This window comes from Heptranchias perlo, chromosome 11 (assembly GCF_035084215.1).
Source record: "Heptranchias perlo isolate sHepPer1 chromosome 11, sHepPer1.hap1, whole genome shotgun sequence".
NCBI classification, from domain to species: domain Eukaryota; kingdom Metazoa; phylum Chordata; class Chondrichthyes; order Hexanchiformes; family Hexanchidae; genus Heptranchias; species Heptranchias perlo.
The window spans coordinates 3,623,883-3,638,262 of record NC_090335.1 but is presented as its reverse complement, the minus strand read 5'-3'; the positions used below and the strand labels follow the sequence as shown (position 1 = coordinate 3,638,262).

Below are 14,380 nucleotides of genomic sequence, written 5' to 3'. Positions count from 1 at the left end.
AGTACCGCCCCCTCTCTTGTAGGACTTTCTACATGCTGGCTCAAAAAGCTCTCCTGGATGCACGTTAAGAATTTTGTACCCTCTAAGCCTTTTACACTCTGAGTATCCCAGTTAATATTGGGGAAGTTGAAATCCCCCACTATTATTACCCTATTATTTGCACAATTTTCTGAGATTTGCCTACATATCTGTTCCTCTATCTCCCCCTGACTGTTTGGGGGCCTATAGTACACTCCCATCAAAGTGCTTGCCCCCTTTTTGTTTTTAAGCTCCACCCATATGGCCTCATTTGAGGAACCTGCTAATATATCATCCCTCCTTATGGCAGTAATTGATTCTTTAATTAATATTGCGACCCCCCCTCCTCTTATACCTCCCCCTCTGTCTCGCCTGAAGATTCTGTACCCCGGAATATTGAGCTGCCAGTCTTGCCCCTCCCTCAACCATGTCTCTGTGACAGCAACAATATCATACTCCCATGTGTTTATCAACACCTTCAGTTCATCCACCTTATTCGCAAGACTCCTTGCATTAAAATAGATGCCATCCAGCCTTGCCCTCACATATTTGCCCTGTCTTCCAAGCTGACTTGTTTTTTTCTCAATATTTGGCTGCACATCACCCCCTATTGTAGCTCCACTCTGTATCCCATCCCCCTGCCAAGTTAGTTTAAACCCCCCCCAACAGTGCTAGCAAACCTCCCCGCAAGGATATTTGTCCCGCTCTGGTTCAGATGCAACCCGTCCGACTTGTACAAGTCCCACCTTCCCCAGAAGCAGGCCCAGTGATCCAGGAAACTGAAACCCTCCCTCCTGCACCAACTCTTTAGCCACGCATTCATCTGTTCTATCCTCCTATTTCTATACTCACTAGCCCGTGGCACTGGGAGTAATCCAGAGATTACAACCTTTGAGGTCCTGCTCTTTAATCTGCTACCTAGCTCCCTAAATTCTTGATGCAGGACCTCATCTCCCTTCCTACCTATGTCGTTGGTCCCAATGTGGACCACGACCTCTGCCTGCTCACCCTCCCCCTTGAGAATGCCCTGTAGCCGCTCAGTGACATCCATGACCCTGGCACCAGGGAGGCAACAAACCATCCTGGAGTCACGTTTACGGCCACAGAAACGCCTGTCTGTTCCCCTTACGATAGAATCCCCTACCACTATAACTCTTCCACTCTTTTTCCTCCCAGCCTGTGCAGCAGAGCTACCCCTGGTGCTAGGGGTTCGAAGTGGTGTATCCAGGGGTCAGGTCTGGGTCCACTTTTGTTCTTGGTATGTATAGATGATTTGGGCATAGGGAGCACAATCTCAAAATTTGCTGATGACCCAAAGGTAAGGGCTATGGCAAGCAGTGAGGAAGAGTGTAAAAGACTTCAAGAAGACAGACAGCTTAGTGGAATGGGCAGACAGGTGGCTGATAAATGTGCAGTAATACAATTTGGGAGGAAAAATAGAGGTATACAACCAGTAGAAAGACAATGAAGGGTGCAGATGAATAGAGATGGATGAATAGAGACATCTAGAGGTTCAATTACATAATTGCCTGAAAGTCTGAGTATGGATAAATAAAGCCATAAAAAGATGAATAGTATTTTGAGTTTTATAAATTGGGACATAGAGCTCAAGACTAAAGAAGTAACAATAATTTGTACAAAGTATGTCAGGTCAAGGTCATAGTACTGGGTCCCCTATTATGAAAATTCATTAAACCCCTAGATTCCCAAGATGATACTGTGATGGGAAACTATAGTTATGAGGAGAGACTTGAGATATTGGAACTGTTTCCACTTGAGCAGTGAAGCCTAAAAGGAGATTTTAAAATTATGAAGAGTTTTAATGGGATGAATGGGGAAAGATTATTTCTCCTGGTTACAAAGTCAATGTTGAGGGGTTATCAATTTAAAATTGCCAGTGAGTGGGGTTAGGAGAAATTTCTTCAGATTGTTGGAGCATGAAATGCCTTGCCACAGGGAGTGATGAAAGAATAATTTGTGGCAAGCTGCTGAAATGAGAGATTTATTCCATGAGTGGTATAGCCTACATGTTATATATACCCTTCACAAGATTAATTCCATATTCAGCGGCTTGTTATCGGGTATTTTCTAGTCCCAAGTGTTCTTACTGAAATTAGTAGGCTGGAGACATTTCTAGAATTTCCATAATCAAGTTCTGTGCCAGAAGTAAAAACTTCATTACTTTGCTTAACATCTTTCCAAGTGTTTGTTGCACACAACTCGCTTCCACCTGTTGGCCCCACATTATGTATTGTTAAACTTCAAACTAACAGTTTGATCATTTATATATCTTCTGATTGCTTATTACGTTCATCTACCATGACAGTATGCAACACAAGTTGGTGCTTATTCCTGATGCCTATGCTGAAAGTAATCCTAATCTTTATTGGAGACTTCACTTTATGTACCACTTGACTTACAGGAGTATGATAACACAAATGATGTATCAGTAGTATTCAGGTTAGATTATGTAAACGTACTGACTGCTTTAGAATTTACTCAAACTGGTAAATCTCTTGTGGCGTGGCTCATGGTGAGTGAGAAGATGCACTATTTTATAACTATACAAATGTTATGCATGTAATGTTCAGTGTACTATTACAGCCACTGATTAATGGTACTGAACAATTAAAGTTCTGCTTTTATTGCTCAATAATGGAATTTGTAGCAGTGTGTTGAGGATTACATCTCCGAACAGAATTATTCTGTGAAAACAGTAAAAGAGTGGCCTTCATACGAATGTATTATATATGCCCACATATATGTAAGCTTAATGAATTAATTGGATTTAACAAACAATTGGTTGAAAAAAATTCAATAAATTGAGGTACGGAACTCTGGAATTAGTCAATCCCACCTATTTATTTCGTTAATTTAAGATGGCCTTAAGAGAGAATCTGTGAAATGAACTACAGAAGTTCAGATTAATGAATTAATTGTTTTAAATGTTGAAATTAACAAACTAACTATAGACTTCAGCAAAGAATTGGCCAAATGAAGTAAATAAAGTGGATGGTGGAAGCTGGGAATTAATAAATCAATTAAACAAGATGGTTTCAGGAAGGAATGAGAGGAATTGCCAATAAATAAGCAAATAAAGAAAAATGAAAATAGAGTAGGAAAGGATAAAGTTGACAATTAATAAATTCATTAAAATGGAATCGCGCAAAATAAATTAAAGATACAGGATTTATGAATTTAAATGGCACCAACTAAATTAATGAACAAAAGCCATCAAATTAATTTATTTGGTGCAGATTTTCTTTTATTCGGCTGGGAAAAAATAATGTAAAAGTTGGCAGCAAATAAACTAATGGAAGTCCAGAACAAAATAAGTCAAAGAAAGTCTGTAATGGTGCAAAGAGTCAGGAGGGATGGTGCCTGGATCCCGATTGCTGGGAAATGTGGCATTAAAGGGAAAGGAGAAAGGGAGGAGCAGAATAATTTGTTGGGCAGGGAGAAATCAGGCAGCTGAAGAAAATGGCAGGTAAGATAGAGCTGCAAACAGGAGGTCTAGAAGGTGGGGCGGGGGGTGGGGGGGGAAGAATAACATTTTAAAAAATATACACAAAAAGTAAAGTACTTGGCTGTAAGCACAGTAAAAAACAAGATATCAAAAGACGTAGGAGAGTGTTCAGAAATTTGCTCCTGCAATCGTGACAGCCCAAGTTGACATAGGAAATTGAATGTGTAATGTTGACATGGCAATTTATAATGGGAAAAGTTAACAAAAATAGGACACAAAATCATATCAAAGAAAGTAAGGTTTGTAGACAGGAAGTATGTGCTGTATGTAAGATTTCTAATTTTATATATTTAATTATATGTATGTATATATGTGTGTGTATCTTGTCTGCATGCACTTCCTTTCTGTGCCAATTGACTTCCTGTTATTGTTGTCACTGTCAATGTTTTCCCATTGTAAATCCTTATGTCCAACGGTTAATGGATATCACTATATGCTAATGCCTGCTGGAAGATGTTCAGGTGTGGAGTGGATCATGTACAGCTGTGATGCCCCGTTCTGATTGCATGGCCTAGTTTTTTGGGCTCGGATGAATACCTGCCAGTGTTGTTGAGCCTACCTTTTATGAAGCAACACCTGACCAACTTTGCTTTGCTTAGTTGCATTGTCAAGCATGGAGGTTTTGCAAAACAAATATTTGACTGTTATTTATGCTCCCCGCTCCCCACCCCCCGGTAACTTTAAAAAATAGTAGATTTTATCAAACGTGATCATTTGCACCATCCCGGATGGGTCAGTGGGTTTATCCCAGTAGGTAGCTGAGTCACACAGTTGAGGATGGCCCTGGGTTCAATCCCCATTCTGTGATAAGTTAAATGATCTTTGCTGGCATGGTAGTAGTGTCTCTACCCTAGGTGCCTCTGGGTTAGGGAGGGGAAAATATGCCAGGATTCCCACTGTTGATCAAGTGAGGACAGATAGTTGTGGATGTTGGAAACCAATCATCTCGGTCCCAGAGCATTGCTGCAGGAGTTCCTGAGGACACCATCCTAGGCTCAACTAGGATGGTGTCCTCAGGAACTCCTGCAGCATAAAGTCAGTAGTGGGGCTGTAGGCTGATGATTGCACAGTGTTCAAGTTCATTTGCAATTCCTCAGATAATGAAGCAGTCCATACCTGCATGCAGCAAAACCTAGGCAATATCCAAGCTTGGGCAGATAAGTGGCAAGTAACATTTGCACCAGGCAATGACCATCTCCAGTAAGAGAGATTAACCACACTCCCTTGACATTCCGAGGCATTGGCATCGCCAAATCCCCCACCATCAACATCCTGGGGGGGTGGTCACCATTGACCAGAAACTAAATTGGACGAGCCACACAAATGCCGTGGCTACTACAGCATGTCAGAGGTTGGATATTCTGCAGCAAGTGACTCACCTCCTGATTCCCCAAAGCCTCTACACCACCTAAAGGACACAAATCAGGAGTGTGAATGGAATACTCTCCACTTGCCTAGATGGGTGCAGCTGCAACAACACGAGATGCTCCCTACCATCCAGGACAAAGCAGTCCCCTTGATCAATACCTCATCCACTAGCTTAAACACCCACCCTGTCTACCACCAACGTACCGTGACTACAGTGTGTACTATGTACTGCAGCAACTTGCCAAGGTGTCTTCAGCAGAACCTCCCAAATCTTGTGTCCTCTACCACGACCTAGAACGACAAGGGCAGCAGGTGCGTGGGAACAACCATCGCCTCCAAGTCACACACCATCCAGATTTGGATGTATATATCGCCGTTCCTTCATCGTCACTGGGTCAAAATGTTTGAACTCCCTATCTCGCAGCACTGGGAACACCTTCACAACACGTACTGCAGCGGTTCAAGAAGGCCCACCACCACCTTCTCGAGGGCAACTAGGGATGTGTGACGTCCACGTTATGAAAATGAATTTTAAAAAGGAAAGGATGTGGTTCAGCTGTGATGCTTTCCTGCAGTTGAAAAGCCTGCCAATGCATATTTAAATAATGGCCATTTGGATGAGGTGGTTAGCGCCTGTGGAATCCCAGCAAAAGTCAATGTGAAGAAGGAAAAAAGCTGCCTTAGGGCTGATGAAGGAGCTGTTTCTTCCTCTAGTTGCATCCCTGAAATAAAGTCTTCAATTACAAAATTTTTAATCTCAAGTTTTAATTAAGACTTGCACTCCACAAACTTGAAAAATTGTTGCAATTGAAGAAATACATATGTGCATCCTTGTGTCTCTAAATATCATTTGTGACCTCTCAAAGTTGAAATTGTTAAAATTCAATGGAAAATTCTTGACTTTTTCCAAAGTGGCACGTAGATGTTCTTGGATCTTGTGGTTTCAAACAAAAGTATCAGCCCTTGGAGTTTGATATCTTTGGTTGTAACTTTATGTTCTTGTCCTATCCATTTCTTCTGAAGAGAGCTGGCTACTTTAATTATATAAATGTGTTGGTCCCTGACTGCAGCCTTGAATTCTTATTTGCACAGTACATATAACTTCTCTTTATATGTACTGTGCATTCCTAAAGATCAGAAAAAGCTTCAAAGTAGATTTTAAAAAAAATTTGCACTTTACTATAATTCCACTTGTTGTATTTTTCCAATTTTGTTCTTAAATATCTGTAATTTTTACTGTTGAACATTTTTTTCCAGTGATTTTTCTGAGAGATCTTCTAGTTAAATGATGCTGCTCAGAGTAAAAGTGCAGCATAGAATGAGTTGAAAATAACCACCTGGATATGGAATTTCAGCTTGCATACTAATGTCACTAAATGGCAAAATTAAACTAATTCAAAGAGTAAACCTCTGAGCAGAATCCTGCTTTTTAAATCAATCGTGTACGGTTTTGTTGAACAAGTGTTCCTGCCTCCCATAAAACATTGCAGTCTTGCTTTAAAATTGATAGTTCTCAATCTCATCATTGACCTTTTTGTGATGAATGATTGCATAAATAGTGTAAAAGTGTAATCCAAAGGTGAAACTGAATCTTTCTGCAATGAGGTTATAACTGGAATGAGTTGCTCCATTTTGTTTTATTTGAGTTGTACCAAAATGTCCCATCTTCTCCTTCAAATACATTGTAGGTCAATCTCGCCAACCTATGGAAGAAGCCAAGAATACCATGTTGAGAGGCCACTGCACCAGTCCCATAGTGGTGAGTCAAGAGGATTCGGTCAAGGCTCAGGAAGACCAGTACAGTGGAGGGGACAACGGGAGAAATGGAGCGAAGCAGGAAAAGTAGAATCAAGATCAGGAGATGCACAATATAGTAACATTCATCATAAAGTTTTTGAGTATAAGCAGCCTTCCCCAAATACAAGAAGAGTGGGATCAGAGCATACAACTACAACAGGAAGAAACTTTTACCCACAAGAAAGAGAAGGAAACCGAACCTACCCACTTCCTTCAAGATCTCTCGAAGACAATCCATACCATGATCACGATGAGCGGTATCGTGACAGCAATGAATGGCATAATGAACGGCACCATGCTCACGATGAATGGCACCATGACCGTGACGACCGGCACTACCATCATAATGTGGAAATCCTGACGCATGGCAGATCATCAAACGAAAAGCCCAAGGCTGTCAGAGGTGATTCACAAACAAATTCATATGACCGACCAGTCACAACTTCTTACAGCTGCACAGAAAAGTGGCGTGACTCAGAAGGCTTTAGGAGTCACGGTTTACTTGAGGAAAGGCATTCAGGTTCTTCACGTTCTCCTGGAAGACGGTCTGAAGAGTTTCTGGATAGGACCTCCCACCAGAAGAGGTATTGGAATAGAACCATTAGGCTGTGTGTTTTGATGTAGAACCTCAACTGAATAAAATGGTCACATTTGTTAGTTGAGAATTTAAAACTTGAAAGCCTTTTGTCCTAATCCGAAAGTGTGAGCATTTTATGTAAATGAGCTCTTAAATTGTTTTGAAATAGAGCAGATTGATGGCTAGAAAGCTGAGGACCACTTTATTTTTCCCTCAGCATCCTACTGAATGGCTTTCAGAAGGATAAAGGGTTAAACTAGTAACCTGGGGAAAATACTGCTTTCAAGGCATTGCTCCCAAACTTACTTCAAGTGTTACCGAAACTTAATTCTCACTGTCTTCTCTCTACTGCAAGTGTAAACTGCTTTATGTCAACACAGGTATCCTGAGGAGGATGAAGTCAAAGGGTACAGAGAACCATCCGGAAGAGGCTGGGTACCTGGAAAGCATGAGGTGATAGAACACGAAAGAGATTTAAAATGGAGAGGGGAGAAATTGCCTCATAATAAAAAAGGCTACCCCTCTGCATCATGTGGTGATACTGAAAGTACACGTGTTAAAGATGTGCCGAGAGACCGATATAGTAACAGTGACCGCTTTGAAGAGTATGTGCAGGTAAAGAGTGGGTTTGCACATTCCCAAAAGTATCCTGAGACGCACTCCTCTTCTGAGCATCATCAGAGCTTTTCCAGTGAAAGACAGCAAGGATATTCAAGCAAAGATAAAGAGTTTACGACCAGCTCCTCAAGTAATAAAGAGGTGAGTCGTTTTCACAGTTACAGTAGGTCAGGTACTGATGTGAACAGAACAGAGGGCCACCACTCTGTGTCAGGCAAATATCCAGTTTCTGAGCATTACTCCGGCAGGTTTCAGCATGTAGGCAAGAAAGAAGTAAGCCCAAGACCTACAGCAACAAGAGGACGAGTGGAAGGACGAGCGGAAAGAGGAAAAGAATTCAGAAATCGCTGTGATATTTCTAAATACCAACGTGACGACGCTCATAAGCGATCAAACCATAGATCTTGTCATGTGGAAACTTCACGACGTGCTACCAATAGTGAACGAGACAGTACAACGGAGTCTCTAACAATCAAACTAGATATGAAGAAAACTGTGAACAAGTGCAGGTATTGTCCTTAATTCTTTGATCATATGAGGCTGGGTAAAGAAATTTCATGCTCTTTTTTAGTATCTGTCTAAAGGCTTAAATTGTAGTACCATTCTTCCCTTATAGAAAACAGCTTGCTTCCAGATGTACAACAAGCTTATCAAACTCCAGTCTCTTTCTGTAACGGAGGTACTATGGCTTCCGGTTTATCCAGTTTTTACTCCACATTCTTGCTGATTCTAGCAATTTTACAAATGCTTTAGCTCCCAATGAAAGAAAAAGAGACTGGAGAAATTCATGCAAGAAAATTCATGAAAGAAAAAGAGACTGGGGAAACTATGAAGATATACTACTTTAATCTTCATTTTCTGGAGCTTTACTAAAGAATTGCATTCTTAAGCACAAGGAAGTATATTTGTGCACAGAGCACATTTATAGTAATACAATCAAGCAGAAAAAGAGAATGGAACAAATCCTTTGTGATGGGTTTTTACCAGACTTTGCTTAAATGGCAGAAACTGCGTTAAACAGAAACTTAAATCATGTTATGAATTCTAAATGAAGATCTCGTGAGCATCGGGATGTTTGCTATAGTTTTTGAAAGTTTGGTTGAAGACTACGTTCAGTATGAAAAGCTAAAGAAAATGAGTGGAAAATTATACCGGAAAAGTAGCAGCTGTCCAGAAGCTGAACTTTGGTACCTGCCATTGTTAGGCGTTTGTAATGAGAATTTTGTTTAGCTTCTCTCTTTTTCTCTCTCTCTCTCTCTCTCACATATGGAATATAAAGTTCTAACATTTGGATATTTCTTGTGTATCATGAGCAAAAATTGCACATAATACTTCACTGAAAGAGTGGGAATATGGTATGATCTTGCTATTTGTGTTTATATCCATTTTGATTGGATTAACTGACTTAATCTTGTCGGTTTGTCACAGAACAATTAGACAGTCTGAAAAGTAGTGAATATTTGGCATGAGAAGCTACGTAATAGTGTTGGATAAGTTTGTTGCGTTGTCAGAGTCCAGCTGAAATCTACAGGGGTTCCTTGAAAAATTCATGCAATGAACTGAAACTTTGTGTACAAAGATCAAATGGGATGTCTTCCATCAGCATATGTTACAAAAGGCTTGTATTTTGTCAAGACGATGCAGTAAAGTCAATAACCTGCACCCATGCCAACAAGAAGACAATACTGTCTTTACAGTCCGTACAGGAGTTTTTTTGCTGTGGATAGACAGTATCTTTCTCCAAGCACTAGTCAGTATTTGTACTCTGCCATCATCTCACTGTGTGAAAATGGAGCAACTCGTGTATTGTTTTATCGAAGTGGAAGAATATAATATGGAACTTCAGAATAAAATTACTACTTCCATCTCAGAACTGTAACTCTTCAAAATTCAAGAGTGCCGATGTTGGGTTGAGCAAATCCATATAAAGGTTTTTCTAAGACCATTTTGATATGTTATCAAACTGGAAATTTATACCATCATTAATAGTGGCAGCACAGCCATTAAATAAAATCAATTCATACTGTAATAGTGCTGATCAAAAGTTCATTAGGCTTCTAATTTGAAGTAAATAGTTTGTGTGAAGTCAAGAGATAACCATGCTTTAATCCCGTGGATCACAACATGCAACGTATTACCTTGAAGGTTGACTTTTTGTGGCCTTATTTATTTAGATGAATTTCAAGCTATGATTTAATGAAGTGTTGTCACAGTGAACATGGTGACGGTGACTGCTGTCACTTCATGCAGTTAAAGGTGAAGATTCCAATTTCAAAAAGGAAGATCCTATCATGTTGCACAGCTTCCAGCAGAAATCAGAATGTACTGATGTAAAGTGGCACATTACCACAAGCCCATAAAGTTTCAACCACACATAATCACCGCCACCATGATGATTGATCCATTAAACAATTAGTCGATCAACTCTGTGCAAATAGTGGGCTCAGTAGATTGAAAGAAAACACAAAAAGGACATCTAGAGGGCATTCAGCTAACACCGTACTTCAAATAATAAATGTTTTTGACTTGAAATTTATGCAGCTGCTTTTCTGCGAAGTTATACAGTTGAAGTGAGACTTTGTGTAGTGCTGTTAGATTCTGGGTATTAATCCAGCAGAGTCTTCGATCAGTAAGAATTCCCAGTGTAACATTGAACATCTTGGTGGAGGAATATTGAAACTAATTGTTTTTCAAATGAAGATTAAAGATGGCTCAGTGTTGACTGCTACTACAGAGAGAACATGACATGAGAACAGCTAGAAGACAGACCAAAGTCCATCTAATTTACCTTCTACTATCCTGGTAATCGTATGATACAACAATAATGGAGTTGTTGACTAATCATTGTAATCAATCTCTTAGCAATTAGTCTACAACAGACCCAGACAGAGGCGAGGAAAACCCCCCAGTGGTGGAGAGCTTTGGAAACCAAAGCATTAAAGTTACCTGTTCCTCCCAAACCTGCTACACTTATCACATGTTATGCCTCAAATTACTCTGTATACTGTGTCCTAAAATATTTTCTGAAAGAAATCTAAGTTGCATTTGAATGTTTCAACACTAACTGCTTCCATGATCTCCCTAGGGAGCCTCTTCCATAGATTTACCACTCACTCGCTGAAATAATGTTTCTGCAGATTACCGCTCTGAACAAGGTGAAAAGGCTTGTCCTAGTCTATGAATCATAACCGCTTTTGTCTCGCTGTTTGCCCAAGTGGATCATTGTTAAATACAAAATGGACAACCTCAGGGAAAGTTCTACTGCTTGTTATCATGCACAAAGTGCATCACAAACCTAGTCAGCTTTTTGCTGCAGTGTGAACCAAAATTAATTCAAGATCTGATTTGAACCTAAGGATATACATAGAAGGTTGACATCTACAGTAGACTGCTATTAATGGATAATTCAAAACTTTCTCAAACTCCATTTTCCTGGGCCACTAACTGCACTACAGTTTGAGTTCTATGAAGCATTTTGAGAACAATCAGCTTGCAATGGAAGACTTCTGGCACTTGTTGACAATTGCCCCAAAGGACAACATGATGGCAGGAGTAGCTTATGAAAAGACACTGAATTTGAATTTCTAGCCACTGAAGTGCATTTTGGTGTGAAATTTCTTTATACTCAGCCTCAACTGATGTGTTAAATATTCAACCATTATATCTCCTGAAAAATGGCTTAACTGATCAGAAAATTAATATGCTTTTTTTCTTTTGATAACCACTTTGAAAACTAATCTGTTTTTAAGGAGAATCTCCACTTTAAACAAATGACTTCTCATGTATGTGTAGTCATGTTAAATTCTATAGTATGTGCAGGAATTATTTTACAAGAAGATTTTAAGGAAACCAAGGCCAGATCATTATACAAGGTATGGACGTGATTCTAAAAAGTTTGCACTTGCTGCTTTACCACTTCCATAGAGTGTAATATGAGTGCCAACTAGTGTTTGGCAAACTACAGATTTCGGATTTTGCTTCAAGAAGTTGCATGAAGTGTTCAGTTGTTGTGAAATCAATTTACTATATTTAATGGGAGGCCTAAATTCACCCTTTTAAAGAAAAAATTATTTGTTAGAGCCCCAAAATCATCAGCCAAGTATCTTGGGTTGATGTGTTGAGAAATTAAGCTTGCAATATTCAGTATTTTCCATGGGGTTGTGCAATTCTCCTGAACATGCATCCTGCATAAGGGATGGTATCACATTGGATGGCCTGTATTTTGGTTATGTAACTTTCTATGTAATTTTGGCACAAACCTAACGTCAGCTTTGTTTGAACCTAAATTCATTAGTTTTACATAGTAGAGATTGCAGAGTGGTAGTTCAACACAGCCATATCATTCTTACTCTGCCTGCACAAGAGAAAGAGTGCTGTATATAAACACTCCCTGTATTATGTAAAAGTCTAAACACCGCTCAGAGCATTCAGTGAGTAAACTGTTGAAATGTATACATTTTCTTGAAGGAAAATCTTGCGATTTTTGTTCAAATACATGTTCCTAATATTTGTTTTTCAACCCCAATGGAGACTTGTTTCAATTCCTTCCAGGCCAGCCCCAGTGATACCTGGCTGCCTGCCTCTGGGAGCCATTCCTATTCATTTTAATGGGGTTGTAACTTCGGATGGCCCTGGGAGCTAATCCAGACTGGAATCCCGGAATATATACTACTCCAGTGGATAGTTTTCCCAGAATTGTGCAGCTTCCGGGCTACTCTGAATTTAGTGGCTGGCATTAAGATGAAGGGAGTATCTCTGTCATGCAGGAGGCTCCTCTCCATTGGTGATATTGGAAACAATTGAGAGATACGTTTGGGTATTTCAATTTGACGTTAAAAGCAAAGAAATTATAGTTTTATAATGTTTAACAGACATTGGGAGAGCACTTCAAACAAGAAGTACTCCTGAAAAATAACTGTCCATGGGGATATTTGTTTTTTAATTTTAAAATTGTTATCTCAATAACTAGAAGATTTTTTTAACTTGGTATTTGAGTATATGTACGTATAATGCTTCTTTTGATAAAACCTCGTACGTGCCTTTTATACTTAGTTGTGAATTCTTTGAATGTATGTGGGGATTTCTCCAGGCCTACAACAAGCCATGCTTCAGAGAGACTAATGTCTCGGGATTTGGTTAGTGTTGGCAAGAAACGAGATGAGTTCCATCATGTGTTTGAACATATGGGTTCATTCAAGGCTAACCCGAACATCTCATCAGGAGAATTTGCCCAGGAGATAATCACTTTGGTGCACCAGATTAAAGGTTGGACATGCATTATTGCATCCTTTTTATTTAGTTGCAAGAAGTGCTACTGATAGTGAGATGATAGCACTAAAAGTTGTTGGTGTGTTTGTTTTATTAGTGACATAACAGAATAGGTAATTGAAGTATTGTCTAATGGTGCTTAGAACCACGTTAATTGTAACGTGCACATTCTTCAGAATTGTGTTTAAAATATTGCACTTTTACTTCTTGAGATCTGGGTTAAAATCTAACACATGTTATGATATTTTTCTGGTTGTTGGTCCTAAGTGAAATGAGTTTGGGCTGTAGCTTTAATCCAGTTCCCAATAGATACCAATTGAACACACCCTTCACCCTAAAATTGCTCATCGTGCTTGGAGAGGACAGCATGTGTTAGCCAGTGGTGGTAGTTAAGAGGATGAATTTCCTTCATGTTGAGCCAATGAGTGGGGACATTACATTGGATCTGACCTACATTATTCCTGACCTTCGATGCACTTGATGCTGTCACTCTCACTTGAGCAAATTGGTGAAAATGATTTCTATTGAGCACCCGTTTTCTAATGAAAGTCATATCCCAATACTAAAGTTATTAAGTCTAGCAGAACAAATTTTTACACTCTATTGTAACCTCCATAAATCCATATTTCTTATCTATCATGAACATTTAGACAATGAATGGCTATATTATGTAGTAACAGAAACAGTTGGTTAATTCAGATTATCTGATCAATTTTTTAGCCCTACATTCCCAATGTGCTGTCTTATTTACATTGATTAATTCAGAGTATTGGTTAATTTGCATTTTAGCATAAAACCTACTTTGAATTATTAGGAGTAAACTATTTTTAAAAAATTAAATTGGAAAAATTTGAATATTAAATATTGCATTAAGATATTGGTGCATTGTAGAATGAAATATCATGAGCTTTGAATTCAGTTTAATAATTTGCCTAAATGTACAATTGGCTTAATTTTATATAAAAGCTAAAATGTCTAGTTTTCCACTGAGCTGTTACTCATGGTAATGAATGGTCATGATTTCTGTTACAGAAGACCATTTTAAGTCTTCAGATCTAACATTGCATGACCGCTTTTCAAAGTTACAAAATGCACAGAGTCCACAAAAGGAAGAGGGAAAGAATTTGGGTCCTGAGATACACAGGTATTGTAGTGTCACAGTATATGTTTTTAACTTTTTAAAAAAGCTGTTTTATTCCTTAAGAATA

The 14,380-nt window shown here is 39.1% G+C and overlaps 1 protein-coding gene across 2 annotated transcripts in view; it reads left to right on the top strand.

Moving 5' to 3' along the window:
• The window catches only part of LOC137327049 (BCLAF1 and THRAP3 family member 3-like), a 53,180-nt gene that overhangs the window by 17,895 nt on the left and 20,905 nt on the right, over positions 1–14,380 (top strand). For both annotated transcript variants that reach the window (XM_067992437.1, XM_067992436.1), the window contains exons 3-6: positions 6,601–7,293; positions 7,667–8,413; positions 12,994–13,169; positions 14,205–14,316. In XM_067992437.1, the coding sequence (XP_067848538.1) occupies positions 6,601–7,293; positions 7,667–8,413; positions 12,994–13,169; positions 14,205–14,316 (1,728 nt within the window). The remainder of the gene's footprint in view (positions 1–6,600; positions 7,294–7,666; positions 8,414–12,993; positions 13,170–14,204; positions 14,317–14,380) is intronic.